This window comes from Stegastes partitus, unplaced genomic scaffold (assembly GCF_000690725.1).
Source record: "Stegastes partitus isolate 25-593 unplaced genomic scaffold, Stegastes_partitus-1.0.2 Scaffold611, whole genome shotgun sequence".
Classification (NCBI taxonomy): domain Eukaryota; kingdom Metazoa; phylum Chordata; class Actinopteri; family Pomacentridae; genus Stegastes; species Stegastes partitus.
This window is the reverse complement of record NW_007578342.1, coordinates 243,112-267,420: the sequence shown is the minus strand read 5'-3', so window position 1 is coordinate 267,420 and position 24,309 is coordinate 243,112. Positions and strand designations below refer to the sequence as shown.

Here is a 24,309-nt window from a genome sequence, read left to right as displayed (position 1 = left end):
CACATTCATATTTCTTTACATAAAAACTTCCAAATCAGTGTCTCTCATTGAGCTGCTACTGTCCACTTCATTGTGAGAAATCTAATACATCAGGATCAAGCAGCGAGGTGGCCACTGGATGCATCTGTACATCAAAATTTATCTGAATACAAGTAATAAGTTTGCTGTTGTTGTTAATCATTTCTGATTGAGCCGCTCTCCAGCGGTGGTGGAGGCTGAATGTTACAATGATAACAGGTGAGCGCTTCAGCTTGTGTAACTGCCCTTTATGCACCCATCGATCTGTTTTTCTTTATACATCCATTCATCCAGCAGGATCGATAGTTTATTTGTGGCCAAATACATAACATACACATGATGCAACAGACATGGTTTATCATTAATAACGTGCAGGTAAAACTACAGTTTATACGGAGGGCCGAATATTAGGGGAAAAAAGGCAGGATTTTTACAGTTTTCACAAAATCAGTCACACTCGTAGTGACAGTTACAAAAAAACACAATGATCGCATTAGTCATAACGACGAAGCTGCATCCCTGCTCCAGCGTGAACACAACATTAGTCACTGGAGTTCGGTACAATGAAAAACAAAGTAGAGCCGGAGTGTGTGAACCAGGAGCTCATCCAGCCCCTCAATGACTCAATGAGTGAAGGGCCTCTTCTGACAGAGCCGACTGCTACGCTCACCCACGCTCTCAGATGTAATACAGGCGCGCACACACACACAACAGGCAAATAAACAGCAGGCACAAAGGCTCGAACGCACAATGGAGGCAGAAAACATATGCAAGTGACGACAAACCCATTGAGCACACGCAGAACGGATTAGAGCGGTAATTTGAACTGCTTCAGCAGCATATAGCGGTGGAAGAAAAACATTGATCATTAAGTAAATCTGAGGAAACTCAAAAGAACCAAAACTAAAAACTCTACGTTTAATTCTGCTTTTCCGACCGTTTAATTATTTATGTATGAACCTGTAAGAAGTGCATGAATTGCACCGAGTGTCCAGATGCTATCACGCCTTCTGAGTCACGAATGAGATTATTTTCTGGATCAGCAAGTGCATTTTTTAACACGTCATGCTCATGTGAACACACAACCGCTTTGACACTACAGCTATGCATTGAGATTAAGGGGATTATTCCTCACTGAGGTATGTTTAGTTTGTCTGTAAGCAGGATAATACAAAAACTACCAGGACAAATGTTGTGAGTGAAGAGGTGGAGCATGAGGACTTAAATCTTGATGAGGATTCAGATCACTTTCTTTTAAGTTTTAAGACGGAGAATTGGCTTTGGTGGGGAACCGCGCACACTAGTTACTTTTGAGAGTAACGGCGGTAGCAAAACTGTATTTTGTACTATGATGACTAAACTTCCAAGAATTTCGCATGTATTCCAAACCATGATTGAAGATTGTTGCTTAGTAATTATTGTAATTATTATCAAAACTGCAACATAGACAAGTACAATATCCAAATTGCAGATGCAACAATTTCTTGTGAAAGCTAAAATGTGGCACAACACACCATAATAACTGAAACGCTGTGATGCAACCGCGTGCAAATCATCAAAGTTCTTGCTTGCTACTGACCACAGCACACATTACATCATTTTTATACCATATTTAGTGGAAAGCAAATGCAAAAATTGCCATTGAGAAAAATTGTGAGGAATGAAAAAAGAAATCGCAAAATTTAATCATAATACTCACATTATGATTTCTTTAGCATGTAGTTTAACTTTGGTCTGTTACATTCCTAACATACAAATATTAATTATATACAACTCGATCAAATGCATCTGGTTTTCAAATGTTTATTGTGCTTTCCATCTAGTCAATCTAAAAAAAATGTTGGTGTGAAGTATGAACCTTTGCCAAAAAAAACAAACAAACAAAAAACCATCCTTAAATTCATTTCAGCATTTTAAATCTTTGCGCAGGCGCAATGGGGTCGTCTAACGGTTTGGTCGATTATTGGATCCAGTATCTGCCTGTCTTTGTCTCAAGTCACCATTCACAGCAGCGTTTGATTGGTTACACTTCATCAGTGTTAGCCAATCAAAACTGAGGGATAAATGTTCCAAAAGGTTTCCGTTTGGAAGTTTTGTGTTGCTGTTATTATAAATTTTAACACAAAAATTTTCATTTTTACAACAATCTGGTGTCAGATGTCAGTTGTTGGTCACATTGATTGATGTTCATTTGTAATGGCCCTAAAATAAACATACAGGTGGAACTTAAAAAGTGAACAGCAAGATGGAATACAGGCAAAACCGACTGCATTCAAAAAAACGGGGAAAAAACATCAAAACAACACAGTTTATGCTACACACACTCTCTGAGGTGAACTGCAGCATTTGTGTGGGTGTTAACAATATCAGGGCAGTATACGCAGCAAAAGCTGGAAGGACATAATGTTCACAGACGCGATAGATGGATGGTACTTTGAACGTGTCGGGGGAAAGGCCAGGCACATACATGTGAAAGCAACACAGACACACATTCACACAGCACTGAGTCAATACGGGACAGCCGGCCTCACATACCGGGGCCAGGCTCGCTCGAGGCCTCCGGGCTCTTTGAAGACCATTTGAACTTCCTTCAAATAAACGAGAAAAGACTGTATAGACTCGGCCTCTATAGACTGAACACACACGTAGACGTGCAGGAACACAAGCTCGCGAGAAACCCTGCGCACACATGCTCCGTGCATGCATGAGCGAACACACATATGTGCTCCAACGAGTGCTCACTTCAAAAGACGGCGAGAAGCATCAATCAAAGATGAAGAGAACTTTTCTTCCAAAAGACGTCAGAATTAATTAACAGCTCGTTGTTCATATAAAGGGTTTACAAACCGCGGTGAAGACATGCACAACAGAGTTCGGCTCCAGCTGGTCCTTGAAGTAAAACACTTAGTGAGACCAGCGAGACAGTAACTGCTCCTGTATCAAATTGACTCTTAACACACTGTGAAACCTTTGTGGGCTTAATTTTCTCTTAATTTAATACCCAAACTCAGTTTGAAGATCTAATTTTTGTGTCTATTTTTGGGCGTTAGCAACCAGTTTGATGTGTTTCATATAACTGAAGATCACCACGGGAGATCAAGGACTCCTGACTTGTGCTTTAGCTGCATCAATTAAGACTTATAAAATACTGTTGCAGACAAAAATGAAAGAGTCAAGGACATGTTACTATCAAGTGTTTGTAACTATATGTTGTTCAAGTACTTCAACTTTTTCTTAAGTCACTGATGTATGTACTTGGCATTACGTGGTCAAATGTTAAGTAGGTAAAAGAAAATGAAAAAAATCCTTTTATGTGTAAGCAGCGCTGGAGGTCACAGCTTCAGCGAGTTATGCAGTGCGTGTGCTGCATTGTTTCCTACAGTGTTTATCTGTTTCCTTAAGTAACAAGTAACTAAATGATGCTGCAGAATCAGTGCTTCATAAACAGCTCTTCTAACCCTCATCCTATCAGCATATTTAAAATACAAGGAATATAGAATCATAGCAAAATACCAACTTCTTCTCAAAACAATGTTGGTTATGTAACTAAGAAAAGTTACAGTGAATTTGCTTTTTGTATGAAACACTTTTCTTTAATGCAAATTGCAGCCTTTCCTCCAAGTAAGACCCACATTTGTACTTAAAAGCTCATTTACCATCCCTTGATTCTGGTATCATTCCATTTTCTGTGATTTCAAGTAAACATTTGTCATCATTGCCTACAAAAAAAACAACAACAACAACACTGATGCCATCCAAAACTATATTATAGAGATATAGTCTAGATATATATTTAGCCAATTACATCTTGGAGCTCTGAGAAACAGCAAACCTCCTCATATTCTTTCATAAATGGTTATTTTTGTGGTCCCCCCTCCACTCATGATGTGTCATGCATATGACTGACGTGCAGTCAGAGCAGGGCATAGTGAGTGTGGGCAAAAGCATGTCCTGCTCCGACTGCATGTCGATCATATGCATGACACTATTTGAGTCTTGTATAATACATTTTATCATGAGATTATATTATATTACTTGTGTAATAATTATATTTCTGACTCCATGGTTATTTTAGGAAAAGCACTACTTAAGATCTGTGTCTGTCTGCTTCAAAAATGACTGACAGTGTTTCTACGTCCCCTGATAATGTGTGATGCTTTAAATAAGGACCTGTAGCAAACATGAACTCAATAAAAAGTTTCATCTGTTAAAAGTGCATCAGGGGAACTGGGTGCTTTTTATCGGGCTTCTCTAGGACCACAACACACTGGTGTTTTATATTTAGCATCAGCTAAAACAGAAACAGGAAACTGTGACAAACAGTTATAGACCAAAATGATTGAAAAGATATATCTGGGGTTTGCAAGAACCTCAGTCGGTAAAACGAGGGTTTAATTCATGATCACTTATATTCGATACAAGTTCAGAAGATGCAGTGTGTCTTTAAATATGCAGTTATACGAGGTTATGTTGGGAAAAAAAAAAGTTGCAGCAACAAACAGGACAGATGGGCTGGAGGAGGGCTGACATATAACAAGGTGTTAAGTGTTTGTGTGTGTGTTTGTGGGTGCGTGTGCGTGAGTGTGAGTGTGTGTCTGTGTGTGGTGACGAGGGAGCGTAACTAGTCATCACCATGGCAAACTATAACCCACACCAACCTACAACACAGGAGGCGACACTGATGACTAGATGCGCGCGTGAGATTGTGTGTTTGTGTACACGGCGATGAGAACAGACTGGCAGCTAAATAAAACTCTGCAGCATCCCACATGTGCTCTGCAGAGGGTGAAGGTGTGTGTTTCTAAATCGGCCGTCACCCTGGAGTTTCAGCACGCAGCCCGCAGATGCACAATTCACAACAACACACTCGCTCTTCTTTCCTTGCACAATGCAAACAGTTGGGATTAACTCTCTGAACGCCGAGCAGTTTTTGGGGTGTTTTTTTTTTTGCTCCTGTCACATTTTTCCTCACTCATTTTTCACTGCAACATAAAGTCCTGTGACTCTACAGAAACAGCACAGCCATGACTGGAAGTACAGAGAGGAGGCTTTTGTGTGGTCATAAATCATCTAAAAAGAAAAACATAGGCTGAATTTTATTGATTATTTGTTTTACAAAAACTGAAAAAAGGTCATGTTTAGACCATTTTCCCAAATGGGGGCTCTACATGCTCTACATATTTCACTATTTACACTTTCACAGCCTCTACAAACTTGCTTCTTTTACACTTCTCTGCACACCAACTCTAGAAAAGATATTTCACCAGGCTGACTGTATTAACTTGCTTCTCTGTAGACTGTTTTTGAGCCATGCTGCACATATTAAGTATGTTTTTTTTCTGTGCAAACACAGCCTGTAGTTATTAAATTATCACATGATTATTGGTCGCAGCGGATTCAAACATGGCTTCTGATTTAAACTGAGACGTGCAGAGCTGTTTTATTTTTTACAGAAGCTTAGATTTGATTGTAGGTCCCATGGTTAACGTAACGACTGTTGGAATGTTAAAAAAATTTGACAATTCTGATAAACAGTGTAAATTTAGTCATTTTAAAAAAAAAAAAAGAAAACATGCCTTTAAAAACTTTCAGTGAGTTTTAGGATTCAGCTCAAATGTACCATCAAAGCTACAAAAAAGTCTGGGGGGAGGGGAAGAAGAGGACAGAAGCTCATTGGAAAGACAAAAAAACAACGCTAGTGAGGGAAATGAAGCAAAATGGCTTCAAACTGAATTATTGTTTAACAAAAAATAGAAGGTGAGCATGAAACACTGTCTTTTTCAGTTGATAGTCTGTCAATCTGGTATTTCAGCTGAATCTAAAATAGAGAACAGGTCATGGCAAAGCAGTACAGTGAAAGCTTCTGTCACCATTTTCCACCTTCTATTCTTCAGCTTCCATTTTATAATGACTTGTTTTCAAACACAGAATAACAGCCTGATAATCATTTTTTAAAAAGAAATAATGTTCAAACTCTGCAGTGTATGAATAGACAGTGTTGGCAGTAACCCTGTGGTCGTATGCGCTGTTATCTTACCACCAACAAACTGGATCCATTTTAAAATCAATCCTGTACGCTTCACTGAGTTGATCACTGTACAGAGATTAAAACAAACATGATTCCCGCTCCTGTAAGTTAAGTTTTATGAAACTGTCTCGGCCACTATCCGACTGCTCTGCTGTGAATATCTGTGGGGAACACGTGACCTTAAACAGGAAACTTAATATTAGCATCAGCGCAGACTGATCTTACTAAACACCTTATAGACTGAGGAAACAAAGGCTGAACAGAGGTTTGTAAAGATCTACAGATTTGCTGCAGCAACCCTAAACTACATTAAACTTACGTTCACTTCAAACTTATTGAAGTATTTTGCAGGAGAGACGACAATGAACTGGAAATATTGTGATTTGTGGTCTGTGTAATCCCTACGCCACAATTCAACATGCAGTAATTAGGGCTGCACAATTAATCGAATATTAATCTTGCTACAATTTTGGCTTCTAGCAATCAAATAAGCATGATTCACAGCAATACTGGCATTTAAACTGCTCGGCTCACAGAAAACTCACATCAAACTAAATTCTCCCCTAAACTAACAGGGATCCACGAGTGGGTTATCAAGATGTTTTGGCTTCAGTTTTGGGAAGTATGCATCCCTGCAATGCAAAACTTTCCTGGACGTTGTGGCTGCAGATCAAAGTCAAAGAGTAACACACAACAGAGAGCAGACAATCAAGAAACAACTTCAAAAGTCTGGAACAGATGGCGAAGAGCTCGTCCCTCAAAGCGGATCATCATCGGTTGCACGTTGCAAGTATTTTGGATTTAGGGCAAGTGATGTTGATCAATAACAAATCATATTTAAAGAGTGCGTGGGATGTGCAAAACAAAACAGAAAACGTGTGTATAGCGCCACTTATCTCACTGAATCCCCATTTTTTTCCAGCCAAACTGTGATACTATACAGGGTGACAAAATATTGAACAATGTAGAAGTGAAAGCTGTAAGTAAAAGGTCTGATTTGGTAGATCATGGCGCCCTATTAGGACCATAGGATGACGCACACCTATTCCAATCATTGATGAAGCCTATACAATGCGGGTGAAGGTTCTATGAAATGTAGTATTACTATGCTACATTGGATTGGATCTTACGAGAATGACCTCAATATCGACTAAAAAAAATCAGGAGCATCATTTTGACCTTTTGGTGCAGCACAAATCCTAACTCATGTTTGCAATTTCAACAACTTTGTGTTAGAACTCTGCTCTCAGTCGCAGATGCTCCTGAACACGAGTGCAGAGAGAAATTTGTACCTTTCAGAAGATGAAGGACTAACCTTGCACTTGCTGGTTTAAACTGGAGGCAGAGGTTTGGTTGCTAAGATGCAGAACATACTTTGGATTATGAAAAAAATAAAAATAAAAAAAAGGCAACGGTGAAAGTAAGACCAGAGATTTCTTTGCTTGAACTAACAAGTGTAAGGCGGTTGCGGCGGCAGAAAACATAGATTGGGAGTTGACGCAAAGCAAATAAATGATTAGGGGTGATGAATGAGGGAAGTACACGTAGCGGCTGATAAGACCCAATCAGGAAGCCAATGTGGGTGTCTGTGTCATCGTTTCCAAAAGTCACTGTTTAAAATGAGTTTTCAAACCAGAGCAGGGTCTGGAGCATTTCCTGGATGCCTCACTCTTAGGCTTCCTAAAACGCAGGAGTAGGCGTAAATGTGCAGAAAGTTAAATGTGTGTTAGAAGCCTCGGTCTCACCTGAGAGCTCGGCTGAGCTTGTCGTAGTTCATCTGAGGTTTACACTTCCTGGCCCCCCACAGCCGAGCCACCTCGTCCGGGTCCTTGATGACGAACTCTCCATAGTCTCCCTGCCAGGCGATGACGTCGTGGTACTCCTCTTTCCTCAGCAGCTCCAGGATGAAGTGCCACAGCTGGATCTGCCTGGATCCGGGGCTGGACTCCGGCTTGTAGGCCCATTCTGGGAAAGCAAACCCTATCGTCAGACAGAAAAAGGTGGTGTTCAGGTGGATGATCATGAAAATGTTTGATGATTGATGTTTAAAAAACCCCCAAAAAACAGGTCAGACAAGAAAAGCTCCGGGTTTACCGTCTTGTCTTGTGTTGACTCATGTGTGAAGCGCATGTGATTAAAACATTATCCCTCCGAAGCTGTTAATTGGTCGGCTTAACTGCAGCCATTTTGTTGCCAGGGTCAACAACACAATAGTGTAAAACTGCTTTTGTTTAGAGCTAATAACAGTCAGGATTTTAAACTGCGAGTACAGACATTTTAGGGGAATCGGCAAAGTGCAAGGTTAGGAGAGTGCAGCGTTTGAGATGGGATGAAAGACATGAGATTGGTTGGAGTCACGAAACAAAGGATGAATCGTTACGAAATCCTCAACACATTTCTGTCTATGGCGGCTGATGAGCATTTCGGTCAAAGCTGTTCTCACAGGCTTGCAGTCATATCAAAACTTCCCTGCTATCTGCATCAAAGCTGGAAAAATCAGCACTGTTTAAACAGATTAACAGGCCTTGAAATATGTGCAGCCAAAATATAAGCTATGGTTTTATAACTACTATCAGCACACGCAGTCACAAAAGCACACACACTATTATCCAAAAGTTAAAAGTATAGGCTTTGTCTTGTAAAGCAGTGGGTGGCAGTAAAAGACTCAACACCACTTCAACAGAAGGCCAGGCTGAAAGGCTGAATAGCAAAGGCATAGTGACACACACACACACCTTATTAGGACCAGATGTGCTCTGGCAATCAGGCTGAGAAAGCTGAGGGTGGGAAACATATGGGCACAATATAACAATGCTGAATTTTGTGTGTGTATGTGTTTATGTAACTGTAAAGAAACGCACTATCCTAAATACCAAGGTTACAATCAGTTTCCCACACTCTACAAAGCCTGTCATATCTATATAGCAGTGACAGTGAACTGTTAACAATGATATGCTCAAGGCTGACTGTGACACCGTTGCGATGTGGCCTGTTAACCAGCGTTCGGCTAACCTGGACGACACAATCACGATGATGTTAAGTTGTTGCATTGCATTGCAGTGCATGCGATCATCATCTCAAAATATTATCTGATGCATGTGTGCATGCAACCAGCAAAACTGGCAAATGTTAATTCTTTTTATCCTTTACTGCCTTGTCAACATTTGATAGGAAACTGCTTCGGGGCAGCTTCGTGAAACGGAGACAATAGCACAAAAAAAAAAACAACCACAGAAAAGCACAACACCAGATGAAAACCAGATAAGATGACATAAAACCAGAAAAGAGAAAGAGTTGTAAAAGTTGGAGGGGGAAAAAAAAAAAAAAAAAAAAGAGGACACACCTGGTTACTAAATTCCTGTGTGAAGTAAACTGTATGTGGTGGCCAGATGATGATTAAATCAATTATGACTTCTCCATTTACTACACATGTGCTGCCATTGTTTGCACAGTGTGCGTACTGGGACTGGATTCATTGATGAATAGCAAAGTAAACAATTGGCAGGCTCCAGTTTGTTAAAAATGATATGTGTGCGTGATATTTACCTTATTTCATAGGTAGGTTTTCATCAAGAAGGCCATTTTTAGCTACTTTCAGCTGCTTTGAATTCAAAGTGAACCATTTAAAAGTGCAAAAACTGATTAATGTCTTATTTATAAAGCCATGCTGTGGCCGACACCTGGGTAAATTACAGCACTCCTCTGTCCTCAGTCCACCTTTAGGCCTCCTAGATCCTGTGGCAAGTTGTTTTAACATTTAATAGCTAGACTGCATATGTATTGCAGACATCCGTAATTCAAGTCTTCCTAGTTTGAAAAGAACTTTCAAGGTATCCACGTGGCTCTTCTTCCTAGGACAAGTGATACCGTGTTTACCACCCATGTGTTTCTCATTACAGATATCTACAATTTAGAATTCACACTGAAGGTATCTGCAGCTGCATTTTACAGCAGTTTTATCCACCACGGCAGCTGCCATTATTTTTTCTTAACGTTGGTAAAAGACTTTGCTGAACCAATATCCAAACCTTCCAAATTCAGACTAGGAATAGAGGCGTTTGAGATCTCTGCACCATTTGTTTTGACGAGTAAAAACTGAATTATAGACTAACTACCCACAGAGTAATAACAACTAGCCAAAATTACATCGTTGATATCTGTAATTTTAATTCTGGATAGTCAAACTTAGCAACTAAATGTTAAAAGCTGGACATGAAGCTCCTCAGAACAACCGTTTCATGATTGAGGCTAGTGGCTAAAGAAAACTGTGCCTTTGTGGTTCCTCCTCCATTGACACTTAAGAAAAATCTCAAGACATCCATGTTTCCAGCTGCCTTTGGTTGCTCTTTGTGGCTTTATTACTTTACTATTTCATGTTTGTTTTATTTTAGATTGTTATCCTTCAAACTTTTATGTTGGTTCTTTCAGTATTTTATACTATTTTTTCTCTGTTTATGAATTGATTTGACAAGTTTTTATCCTGTTTTCTTATTTTCGTTCTCCTTCTCCTATAACATGTACAGCACTTTGGTCACCTCCAGCTGTTTTAAATTAAACACACTTAATTTAATTCTGTTTGTAAAGCTGAGTGGACATCAAACGCCAACATCCCTACTCACATGGGAGGTGCTTTTCTTAAGAAAAAGGAACACTGTTTGAACTTAGGGGAACTCAAATAATTGACTCTGCTGATAATTAATACAATGCACTGATAAAGTCAATCAGATTCTAGCCACAAGGGTGCACGTGTCTACAATCTGCTCTGACATTAACATGTGTTTTCCCGTATCCAGATACAGATCACATTTTATTAGCAGGTGTAAATGGAGTCAAAGTGAGTCATGGAAAAACTCACCAAGTTGGACACAGTGAAACCAAAGTCCACTATCAGGTGTGCAAAGAGCGTCTGCAAATGCACAGTCGGGGAAGTCGTGTCAGGACTGTCAGCAGTAGTAGTGACACACAACCGACAAGAAGGGGCCGAGTCAAACCACAACAAGTGACGATTCATAAACTAAGACCTACAACAACACACGACTCACACAGAGAGAAGAGAAAAGCACAAAAACGCACTTGCAAATGCAGCAGCTGGTGTTGACAATATACAGTGTTGCCACATTACAGCAAAAAAGGTCAAGTACAGCTCAACTGAGGAAGCAGATTTTTCAGCGCATGAAGAACCGCTCACATTGTCAGAGGAGTTTAAACTTAGCAAACAGCCCAACTCCCGAGTATTGCACCGGCATCCTGCCTTTGACATTGCTATGAGCTCCTATGTAATCAGTGTCTGGCTCAATAATCGAGACACACACCAGTTGAGAAACTGCAATCTGCTTTTCCCCTTTAGGACAGATTCAAGAGCTCCAAGCTGCGCTGTTTTGTAGTCCAAATTTTGCAAGAACTTTGGTGGGCCAGAGCTGCATTGTTTCATTCCCTGATTTAATTCTTTTCGTACACTGAAATTACTGGGATATTTGATATTTTTACAATGTTGCTCAATTTCAGACTGAATGACTTAACACTTGGTACAAAACTCTAAGTGGCTAAATATGTGTTTTTAATACAGTTTCATGCATTTTGTACTGCATTTACAGATAGTATTCCTAATGTTTGCATTTTGGGAGTGTGCTGAGCGTTCAGATACACAACATGTTTTTATGCACATTCTGGAAATGGCAAAATTGAAAAATCCTAACTTCAGGTGTTATCTGACTTGTTAAAGGGCTTCATAGGACATGGAACCACCTTCTGCAAATAAGTTCTGACACAGCAAACATTTAACTCACATGACCGATTAGCTGTTTCCGCTTCTCTCGTTATCTTGGTCTTTGAACAGCATAAAACATGTCCAATACTAGCTGACATCAAAGAATAATTACAACTTGGCTGACTAAATTTTTCTCTCATACATGGCCAAACTTTTCTTTTGTTTCGTCTTCCTTTTTCAGCGATTATGCAAATTTTCTAATCAAAATTGTCATTTGAAACAATGCAATTAACAAACCACAAAGGCTGCATTTTAGCGTACGTGTCATGCAACACGTCTGACCCAGGGTTTAAACTGTGATGCAATAAATGCGTGCCGTCGTCCTCGTGTGATAGTCATGCTTTAAATGGTAACTTATGTGGTAATGCTCCATCACATGCCTGAAACCAATCACTCAGCAAATAGTGAACTGAAGCAGGACTTCTAAAACTTATAGTGCTAATAAAATTACATTATCTGGAAGAAGAAAATGCAACTTCATATTTCTCCCAAACTGCTGTTGACAAATAACATTTCAAAAGTTTGGAACACAGCTTGTGTATTAGAAATCAGAGCTGAATATGGCTCGTTCAGATTGTGGTGTCTCTTTGTCTTCCTTCTTTCTCGAAATGGCAAAAAAATACATCTCACCCATGACAATGTTCATTTAGAATAGAAAGAAGCGTGACTTTCACTCTCCAAGTCTTTAAATATGGTGGCTCTTAACTTTCACAAACTAGCACTTCTTTTTTATGAAGGTGGCAGCTAACACAATCAAAAAATGTTACGCAACTTACGGAAAAGGAAAAAAATATCCTGAAAAACAGACCCGCTCCTGATGACTAATAAACCACATGCTGCTATCTGATCTCCTATGGTGCTCGGCGAGAGAGCCAAAAGACAGACAAGCTGGCTGTGATAGTTGCTAATAGCCATTTGAAGGCAGATTACTAATGGGGTACGAGCATATGATTCATACACCACACAATAAGGCTCTTGTTGCCGGGGACAGGTTATGCATTGTGACACAGACACAACACGCTGCCATGTAATGGGGTACACTGGAGAAAAATCCACATGTGCACATGCGGTACACTTCCTTAAACACACATGCACAGACACGCGCTGACGCATACGACGCTCAGCGGGAGTGGATTAAATCAAAGTGGGCGAGCTAATATCTCTCACACGCACAAAGTACACAAATACACAGCACAGGTTAGTGGGGAGAGGTAAGTGGGTTCATGCGTGGGTGCACAGAGCACACAGACAAAGAACACAGGAATAGCAACCATGCCCACTGCATATGTGTGTGTGGCTGTGTGTGCTGCAGATGTCCCTGCTGACTCATAGCTAGTTCGTTTGTCGTTCAGCTTTCACAGATTCCGCCTTTCTCCCCCTCAACACCACTGCCATCTCTTTCTTTCTTTCTTTCGTTCTGTTTTCTCTTTCATACTGTCCCTCCCTCACTCAGCCTCTCCTAAGACACACAGTCTCCTAGCAACAAAAGCTTTTAGCTCTAAAAATAAATGGCCGAGTCACGACAAACAAGACAAAATATGATTCAATTACAGAAACTTGGCAAAAGAGTTTAGAGTTTGGGCGCCTCATCCAGAGAGCGACAGTGCGAGGGTGTGATCTGTCTCAGGCTGCCTGGCCGGCCGGCAGAGACCTACTTGCTGCAGCGCCGGCTTCGCTGTCGCACAGTGTTGACAGCAGAAACGACACTTCGGCCTGTCCTCAAAGCACCGCAGACACTCACTTTCACCATCACACTGATTGGTTGGGCTTCATGCACTGAGGACCAACATGAGACCTGTTCAGTCATGTCCAGGGTCCTTCTTTTGACCGCAGTGATCTGATTTCCACTGCAGCAACTTCCAGGCTTTTTTATGGCAGCCTTAACCTTGGACTACATTCAGAATCGTGCACTACAGCTGCCCTCACAAAGTATGTACTGTTTCATGCAGTGTGCATACAATAGGGACATACTACTTGGTCATAATCATGTGCCTATAATGCATCTTCAAGAACCTAAAAGAGAAGTCCTCTTGCGTTTTAATTGAAGCTTCTGGGATCATCAACACCTGGATGACTCAGAATCGACACAGACAATGCACCTAAAACTTGCAGCCTGTGGTGAGAAATGAGCGGACATATATCTATGCGTTCTCAATGGTTTAAGCTTGTTCATATTCGACACGACGATGTACGTGACGCAACTGCACAGAAGACTGCTGATCAGAATGGCTAGAAAAGCAGGCCGGCTTGCACACTGCATAATCCCACCAGGTGTTTGTGGCAAATGACTTTTGCCAAACTATGCACGAGCACATCAATCACAACCTTTATCTAGGGTACAACACATTATGGTAGTGTGGAATTCTCAGGGAAGGAAACAGTACATGTTTTGAGGAAGGTATTTCTAAGCGGCACTGAAGTAGCTGCTGTGGAGGTCTCAACACTGGTTAAACTCGGAAGGCGCCATTTCTCCAGCCCCCTCAATGTGCCTGTCGAGGAGCAGTGCTCTTCTCTCTAACATCGCCATTATGAACGTAAAACCGTCCATATATGCCAACATAAACCTCAATGTTGAATTTCCTGCAAGCTCATAGAACTACAGATAGGTCCAGTAGCAATTTGTTGTTGTTTTAGCTCACTCAGAGTTAACGTCACAAGTCAGATCCTACGTCGCAGTGGAAACAGAAGTGCCAAAAGGGACTACTACAGGGGCGGTAATGGAGGTGGAAAGCCACCTCCTGGTGGTAAGACAGCCAAGTCCGGGGAGCCAGACAGCACAGCTGATAGTGCAGCATTCTGACAGATGCACAACTGAGGGTCCAGTTGGAGGTGCATCTGTTACAGCTGGTGCCTAATGTAATGTGAGTAAAAACAGAAATTAGGGCTGAGACAGACAGTAGACTGTTATTGGTACTGCTACTGTATTGCAGGGAAGTCAGTGTAGCTCCGGCTAAAGTTTTTGACATGCTGACACTGTGCTTGTTTAAAACACAAGTCGCCTTCGTGTCTTTTCAGGCAGAAGTTCTACAATAACGAAGATAAGCTTTATTTTTGACAAGAAATCTTTAAATTTCCAGACTATCTCGCTACTAACTTTCATACTCCTTTCAGAAAACGAAATGCTCCTCATGAATGCAATCAAACATCACTGGACTGTTATCAACACAGTCCCACAACTTGCGGGACATTTGGCATCTGGTACCAGGTGACAGAGGAAGTTGAATGATGTCTTTGGTATTTTGTCGTCATTGAGGAGGAAGAGCAGTTCTCCAATTTTGTGTTGGACCAATTTCAATTCATTACCACAAACGTCATGCAGCTCACTGTAAATGTGGCAGCAAAAATGTGCAGCTTCAAAATGAAACATAGATTCAGGTGCAGAGTTTAACCAGAACCAAAGTTTTAGCATTGAAATATACTTTAGATAACAAAAGCAGAAGTATTTTACACATTATGCAGATAGCATTTTAGATTAATGTTCATTCAATTTATGGATTGCAATTACTATTAATTACATTGCGAATGTAATAACTGATGCATTAAGTACTTAAATGTTGTAGCTGGTAAACTGTAGCTTGTGAATTCCTCCCTGAAGATCAATAAAGTCTATAATATGTGCATTCAGTGTATTTGTTTATTATATTTAATATTGCTCGACTGAATCCCCAAAGGAACTTGTGACCAAAGTGATCAAATCAATGCAGTTCTGTAATAAATACACAATTTGCCTCCAAATAGAAGTAATGGACAAAATGGAGACTAAAATGGAGATTCTTGTATGAGGTGTGCATGAGAAAACAGACGTAAAATTGTACTCTTCTGTGTTTTTACTGGCAGTGTAACATTTCATTAACACGGGCTGCGCACAAAGTGTTACTGAATTGTAAACAGGCAATCTTCCAGAGAACCTTTTAAAAAACGATTTGAATCCTTTTTTAAACATAATGCCAACGCTCCAAAGTGGCAGAGCTGTTAGAAATTACCGTGAGTGTCCCTTGAATGAGTCCTCATCAGCAGCGAGTCAAGTGTTAATGCTGATCAATGTGCAGCTACATTGCACTGCTTGTTTTACAGCTACTCCAAATTAGTCTATGGCTGACAGTACAAGGGGTCTGGACTCAGAGCTGCAAGCCAGTGAAAACTAGACGAGACAAAGACATAAGCCTTTGTACTATCTGGCAAACTCTGCTGCAGACAGGAAGAATTTCTGATTGTCAGGCGGAGGTGAAACGCACCATTTCAGGCCTCACTGGTTTCTATATATAGCCAAGAACAGGGCAGAAAAACTCATTTACTATTAGCCTGCAGTCCCAAGACACCTGCGTTCTCCTTTCCAAGAGAAACACACAATCCGTGCAGCAGCAATCAGTGGGTGAGCGGGTTTAACACGCAGAGCTGCTTTTCTTAGGGACTCTGACGTCACCACAGTTGGAATAGTGCTCATAATAACCGATAGTGATCATTGGGGTATTGTCCAACAGGCCCGCCAGCCGCCGAGTGCAAACACAAATGGCCTCCTCGCTATGCCTCTTTCTCTCCCCGACTAGTTTCTTTAACATGTCGCTCCGTCTATCCATCTATCCCCCCGTTTATTTTTCCCTCCCTTCCTCCTATTCTTTGGTGGGTCTATATTTAGCCACTGGAAAGGTCGGTCTGTGTCTGTCTGCAGTGTAATGATTCGGGGGCATGGAGAGCGATGCATGGAGGTAACAGGCTGGGCTAAATGACCAGCGGCTGGCCGACTGCTGAAATCTGGACGGTGTTTATCAGGGATGGGATCAGGACAACACAGAAAGGCAGGAAATAAATGGGTACAGAGCAGGAAACGGGGAATCTCCGCTGGGCGTAAACGGTGCTGGCATGTGCAGAAAGTCATATTTTGGAGGAAAACACAAATAAACAAAAGAAAAAAGGTCCCGGTCTCACTTCTACATTTAACTGGAAACTTTAGGAACTCTGATTTAAAGGTTTTAACTTCAGCTAGACGCAAGAGCTGAAAAATATGTAACAATAAAAAGTTGAATTTGAGATCGATAGATTAAACTTTGTCATTGCACAAACAATGAAATGTAATCCAGCTTGTTAGGAAGCTGTGATATGCTATAATAGTAGCACAAGTTTTGACTGCTGAGCCACCACTACTCAACTTTATTTTAGTTGATAACAATTATTTATCATTTAATGACCTATTTTAATACAGACCAAGAGAACGAGGGCTCATTTTGAATAGGTAATAATTTTGATTTCGTTTACACACAGAAATACAAATAAATAAGGATAAAGGAATGATTTTACCCTGATAAATGTTAAAGAAAGAAAGAAGAAAAAAAAACTCAGAGGTGCCTTAAGGGCAACCAGGACAGGTTTAAGGTTCCTAGTGGTTGGACAAGATCAGGTATTACCGGACGGTCTCTGTGCAACCCGACGTCCGCTAACCCTCGAAGCAGGACGCTGGGAGTGCGCTGCTTAGGTGGAGAAACAGGGTTGCGAGTGTTTTTACACTGCAAAGCCCATCTCACAAGAGCAACCGCCGTCCCTGCTGATCATCATCAGGGGAGATTCTGTGGAGGCGGATGGGGATCTCGAGAGGCACAGGCAGCTAGTAGCTAGCATGCCTCGGGAGACCTGCATGGAAGCTACATAAGACCGCGCATGGTGTTCACTATTGCAACTTAACTTCGTACTTTCTTTACGTGTTTTCAAGGAAGTTTGGTAATTCTCTCAATTTCCTTACTGCTACTAAAGAAGTGTCCGTCACCCAGGCATAGCTTTTAGTATATAACATGAAAGGTTTATTAGTAAATCAACCAAATTTGACAGTATTAACTCCTGATCACACTAACCAAATTGTCTGGGGTTTTCATTTTTGTCGTGCGAAGTTAACTACCCCTCTGCAACACTGGAATCACAACAGACAGTTTAACAGTGCTTTAATGAGGAGTCCTGAGCCTCAAACTACTGTTTAAAAACTCACTGAACTGATCTCATAATTACCCTTAAAGGATGGAGTTTAGATTCGAGGAGCCAGTGGCTTAACGCCGGGGAGGAGCTGAAGAAAGAGACGGGACGAGGAAGAAATCAGGTGGAAACATACAGAGGAGGAAGAAAGGTGGAAGAGAGAGAGAGTGGGGGGAGAAGGAGAAAAATAAACAGAATCCAGCGGAGATCAAAGAGGAAGGAGGACGATGGTCCACAGGTGCACGGCGTGAACCCTCACCTTCTCGGTTCTCACATGATTCCTTCATTACATAAGGCTTATGGAGAGACAGACGGAGGAACAGACTGACAGAGACAGACTGGGGAGAAAGGAGGGGAGTGTTAGGCAGAGGAGGCAGATAAACACACAGAGACGCAGACAGAATAAGCATCACGCTAAAGGAAAACTCAATATAATCTTAGACTGGGGTACGGATATGAGCCTGAAATGTGTGTTTACGTGTCCATTTCCCCACCGAGAAACAAAGACACTTACTGTGACGCCAAGGGGAAACAGAATGAGAAGAGAGAAAATGACAGAAAACGAGGGAAATGACTTTTTAAAAAAAAGTGCGTGTGAGCAATTCAAATCTTTAATGGAAGGACCGAGAATTGTGTAAGAATTGAAATGAGAGGAAAAAGCTGCCTGCAGGAAACAACAGATTCAAAAAAACAGATCAAGATTAAATATTTTAATCAGCTGATGATTACTGTCATCGTTGAGTACTTTCTTGATGAACCAATTTGTTGTTGCTGGTCAATAAAATGTCAGAAAATGGTGACAAATGTTGATCAGTGTTCCCCAAAACTCCAAGATGACCAGTGTCTTACTTTGTACACAACCCACACATATTCAGTTTACTGTCAAAAAGGAGGGAAGAAACCAGTAAATATTCAAATAGAAGGAGATGGAATAAAAACAGCAGTCAAATTAACAGAATCAAAATAGTGGGCAACTCATAACTAATCGATTTATTCTTGCAGCTCTACATAATGCACACATGTTCTCAATGAGATTCTAGTCAAGAGTTTCAGGTTTTGTTACAGGCTAAAAAGTCTTCAAATAACATTTTCTATAAGCTGAGCTGGAAGGACAAGATTTGTCAGATAATGACGAGTTACGCGAGGGTTGTTCAGATTTGGTAACACCGCTGGAGCTTTAAGTAGCCACCAAAGAAGTGGCACTGCATGACTTAAATCAGCCCACAGGTTCTCCTGTGGTCACTTTCCATCTCAGCGCTCAGAGACCTAGCTTCCAAATAGCTCGTGCTGTGAAGGATGCTTCCCGTAGACTGTGAGTGATCCAAACCAAACAAAGCCTTGCCATTTGGGATGAACAGTTTTAGAGCACAGACAGCTGCACTGCTGTGTTCTCAAGTCTGCAGAAAAGAGTTAATATGCAGCAGAAAGTAGGGAGTTTGACTGTTTGCCACAACAGTAAAGTAAAGCCTTTAAGTGTATAAATCATCTCTGCTACAACTGAGACAGCTAAGCCAGTTTAATCTGTAACACGGCGGACGCCCGAACCCAGCCAGACAGAAACCTGTCGCGTCCTGGAGTCCAAAGCACCTTGAAGGCAGCCAAGGCTGTGATTAAACTGGGTTGGTGTCTGTGAATGTGCATTCAAGAGCCAGTTATTATACTCTGATATGAGGGGAAGCTGTCGTTGCATCCAGCGGGCCCCTCAGGGTTACACAGCTGATTTAAAGATATCCAAATCATGTTACTGTGGTCACTTGCCAATATCTTTTTCACCTTTCAATCTCATTAAGACTTATAATTAAGTACTGGCAGCCTCAGTGGGAAGACAAAAAGGCTGAGCAGATTAAATGCAGGAAAGCAGGCAATCTTCACAGGAAAGCTATATTATCCTACTGTTGCGTTAATGAGAAACAAAATCCTGAACAATCGCATCAGCGATGATCTCAGAGCTCAAACTTCTATCTCCTAATCTGCAGCGCCTGAGCCAAGGTTGGAGACTTATCAGTTTCAGGCCTATTTTCTCTGAGAGGAAGAACACATACTTGCATGTACACGTGCTCTGAGACTCGTCTGAGCATGCTTTCCTTCCAGAAAATGACAACCCTGTAAAACATTCAGCTGTAATGAGCTCCTGGCTACCTGACTGCCTCACTGGAGATTTCTAGTTTACTTCCTAGTCATTGTGGAATTTGGATGGATTTGTGTGTGTTTGTGTGACTGAGAACTAGAATAAGGGGCAGAAATAAAGACAAGAAAGAGAAAGATGTCTATTGTCGCCATGTATAAATGCATTAGTGCAGAACAAATACGATGGTTTAAACAAAAACAACATTGCACATTTATGATACACTGTCTGTCTGCAGGAAGTAAATCCGGCTGACCCCTGCAGAGTGAAATCAACCAACGTCCAACAAACCAGGCAGCTCTGCAGTCAGGCAAGTTGCTTTGCTGATTAATAACATCAAACCGGGCAGTCAGCTGGTGAATGAACAAGAAAACCACCCTTTAACTGGAGGGCTTTGTTTGAAAATCACTGCGAGAAGAAACACTGTGCCTCCTCAAGTGTCGTCTAACAAGATGTTAAAACCCTTGTTTGAAAGAAGGCAACAGATGGGTGAAAGCGGAAACCTTGAAACAAAGTGAATTCCTTTTCACTAAATACAAAAAGAGATCACATTTCTCCCTGAAGTACAACGGGTGATTAAAAAGTTCTGATACCGATGGTGGGGTGGTCAGCAGTGGTGCACAGAGAGAATCATGGTACTGTGCTTCCAACATATGTGAGCAGTAAATGTCACGAATCAGGCGAGGACGTAACACTGCATGAATATTTGTGGACACTGGCAGGTGCACATTTGCAATTTCTCCATTAACCACAAAGTGGAGTTGAGAAAAAAAAAAACATCACATTCTGTGCTGGCCAGACGAGGCTAACTTCATGTTGAGGATCATAGCTTGGGATCAGATGTGGGTCTGCAGCTACCACTAAGTGAATTAAAAGAGCCACAATCTTTAACACTGGACAAGGTGTGTCAGGTCAGAAAAGCACGAGGCTGATGTTTTCTTCAACATTTATGCGGTTGTGAATCGGAGAGTCATCCCCCAGGGTTGTACTGTAATGTCCTGAAAAGTCTGAGGGAGAATGTTTGGCCTCAACACCCGAACTGTGGCTTGATGGTGCCTCAGTGCTCCAGTGTGTTGGTGATTAGGCACAGATTTTGGCGACAACAGCCCAATCATCGCTCTTTACCTTTACCAGCTCACTACAGTTGGCTACATGTGATTTCCTCCTCTTCCCCAAAATGAAGTTCAAGTTGAAGCTCACTGCAGATGATATTTGACATGTTCACATAACCCAACTTCCAGGAAACAGTACAGGCATTGCAGAAGCACCGTAGTGCTGCAAAAGAAGACTACTTCCACAGAGATTGCTGCCAAATTTAAATCTGGTAATGATTTTTATCTGAGCTTTGTTATCTCCCCTCGTATTTACAAAAGGATCAAATGAATAATGAGAGAAGGTGTGCTAAAGTGTCAATGCATGTCAATTAATCGCTACTTTCACTGGCTAACTTAACTGTCATTCGGACTATCGATGAAACCCACCACCTCTACACAACTTAAACGTGGAGCTTTTTTAAACTGACAGAGACCACTGAGGAGCTGCAGAGATTTGCTGAGTGGTGGTGTTATTGGGGGACTTCAGAGAAAGGGGAGAGAAGATAAATGTGTTTAAATCTGGCTTCTGTGTTGTGGTTTGGTCGCCAGACGACTTTCATTTTCCTCCAACACACACACACACACACACACATATGGTGGCGAGGCCAAAAACACAAATTTGGTGACTTCAGCTATTGGGTTGAGCCATGTGAACACTGGTGTGCATGCATACATGCACATAACCACACAAATACACGTGTCACCGCAGCCCAGAATAGGTCTGCAGCTCCAAATCCATGGAGCTGGATGAGTGACTCATTCTCAAAGTCCCTGCCAATCAAATTTCAGCTCCTCCTTTTGCCGCCCCAACCCCCTTCTTTCTCATAATGCCATTTTCCTTTCAGCATCTTTCCACACAGACAAAGAGGCTCCACTGTTGATTACAACAATGCTTGAAGTACAGTTCACAGATGTGACTGAGATATGACAAAAAAGGGAAGGAATAGAGAATCAACAAATCATTCCTTTCGACATTTCATTTTGACATAAATTGTATCTTAATTCCCCTGAAGCCAAACTCAGAAGATAAATTGTGACTTATATGACCAGAGTGCCAAGAGCAAATATCAGACAGCAACGTGCGCATTTAGCAGCTGATTAACACCTGGATTCCAAGTGTCTACATACACATGACCGCTTTTTTTTCTAGATAAAGTTTCCCTCCACTTTTTGCTATCAGAAGTCAATTATCCAAGATACGACGCTCTCAGATATCAGACCCTCCATCCTTAAACCCCCAGTCTGGATGAGGGCAAATACCTACCTAGGAAATGGGTGAGAACCCTGAAGAGCACTTGAGGAGCAACAAAAGAGAAAAAGCTTTTTTCAGGAATGCTTGATTTGTAGTGGTGGAAAGACAATACGGAGAAACAGAGGGATGACATTAGGCAAATGAAACAAACTAGGGATACAGCCAGCTAACTAACTCTCCCTGAACAAATTCAAATACTGCAAGTCTGGATATCAGCCAATATCAACCCCATATGAGCGGCAATTCAAATGCAGTGCTCTGTTTTTTTTAAATTATTATTATTTTTTACAAATTAATAATTTTGTCACTGTGTGAGAGTCTCTCAGTAATTCAGCAAATCCTATACACTGATTCAGTTCTTTTTATACTGCAGGAACTTGTAGGCAACTTTATTTTTCAGCTGGAAAGCACTTTGGCCGATTGTGTAAATGTATTATATAAATAACAGTGACTTCACTGATTTTTCTCTAACATGGTCATCTTCATCTGCAAAAATAAGACCTCAATTGTTCTATTTTGTATGTGGAATTACATCCAGTAACTATTATTTCTTATTGCCTTGTCGCACTGCAAGTGAGATCCTACGCCACAATGAAAAATAGAAAGACTGAAAGGGTCGATTTTGGGGCCGTTCCTGTAAACAAAGAAGACTGCTGGCCAAATTCCTGAATAAAATCAATCTAGTTTATGACATGTACAAAGTCGAGTGACCACAACTGATTTATTTAAGTGCATTCTGATGAGTTATTCTATCTATGCGCTTAACACAATGCTGTCAAACTCAGAGAACCAGCTCTTTAAATTAGTTAATCGTGCGCATGTGAGGAGCCTTTCTAGTAAGAAGAGTTGTAAGTTATTATTAGAGTACAGCTGGGCTTGGAGAGAGCATTGCCTGCTGTGACAAGAGGATGATATTAATTGTTTAACGCCACATGAATACTAAAAAATAAACACAAAAGCACTCATCTTGAGAAGGTGCAGTCTGACAGTCTGGATTAGAGGTTGTTTTTCTGTTTTGTTTTTTTAACACAAAATGAAACAATGGAGTTACACATATTTAGGTATCCGTTTTAAACATAGCAATTAAAAGTATCTGCTATTGAGCCCCTTATATGCGGCAGTATGTAAAAATAGGTGGGTTATAGAAAAGCGTACAAGAAGCTACTTGTCAGTTCAATAAACAGCTGTGTGTTTTTCAATAATGAAGATAACCGTCAGTGAAAACACCATTAATCATTTCTAATACTTCTAATTCCTGCCTGATCACATTTTCGTTCACTGTCTGTGGATATTGTTGTTGATTAGAACAGTTTGGACGCTCAAACTGCAAGAAATCACAAACAATCCTCCTGAACTGCAACCATCAAGGACACCTTATATAATCCTAAACACTCTGTAAACTCTGCATCATAAAGCAGAAGGTTGTGAAGGAACAGAAAGAAACTTTTTCTACATTTTCTTCCCAACTCGAACATGAAGACTTGTTATTATTACTGCCAGAACTCTGCGGTTACAACCTGCCACTCTTCAGCAATGGCGCATATTGTTTATCCACCACTTGTGGGTTATAATACAATCACAGTGACAGTAATTCGCCCTGGATGAGTGCGTCCACGAAATTCTTAAAGAATTCTTAGATACAGCCAGAACGGGACTTTCTACATGTGTGACGTCTGGGCTCGTTACTCAGCCTTTCCTCAATGGCAGAGACACCGCAGTCTTAATTCCTCTATTGCATTAAAGTTGGATCTTCCAGTCTCTAGACAGAGCGGCTCGCTCCCTGTGTAAAAACATTAAAGACGGAGGCACGACGGCGTCACCGCAGGGAGATGGCAGCCCAAATGAGCACGCCACCATCGCGAGCTGCAGTGAGAAAATTAAAAGAGTGTGTCTGTGCGCGTTAATGCAAGACAGATATCGCCCGTTTCCATGGCACGTGGGGGGTCCGGGCCCCCTAATAAAGTGTGCATGCTGCGAGGGGCTGAGATGAGTGACTGAGTGTCTGAGGGACTAACTGACTTTCACGTTTCAGTAAAACAGAGACGCAGCTCATTCATCACTGCCAGT

At 41.2% G+C, this 24,309-nt stretch overlaps 1 protein-coding gene across 2 annotated transcripts in view; it reads right to left on the bottom strand.

Moving 5' to 3' along the window:
• Positions 1 to 24,309, bottom strand: part of erf (Ets2 repressor factor) — a 46,903-nt gene that overhangs the window by 10,701 nt on the left and 11,893 nt on the right. The window contains exon 2 of one of the 2 annotated variants that reach the window (XM_008289375.1): positions 7,792 to 8,026. In XM_008289375.1, coding sequence (XP_008287597.1) covers positions 7,792 to 8,026 — 235 coding nt within the window. The remainder of the gene's footprint in view (positions 1 to 7,791; positions 8,027 to 24,309) is intronic. The other variant, XM_008289376.1, reaches the window with a different exon arrangement.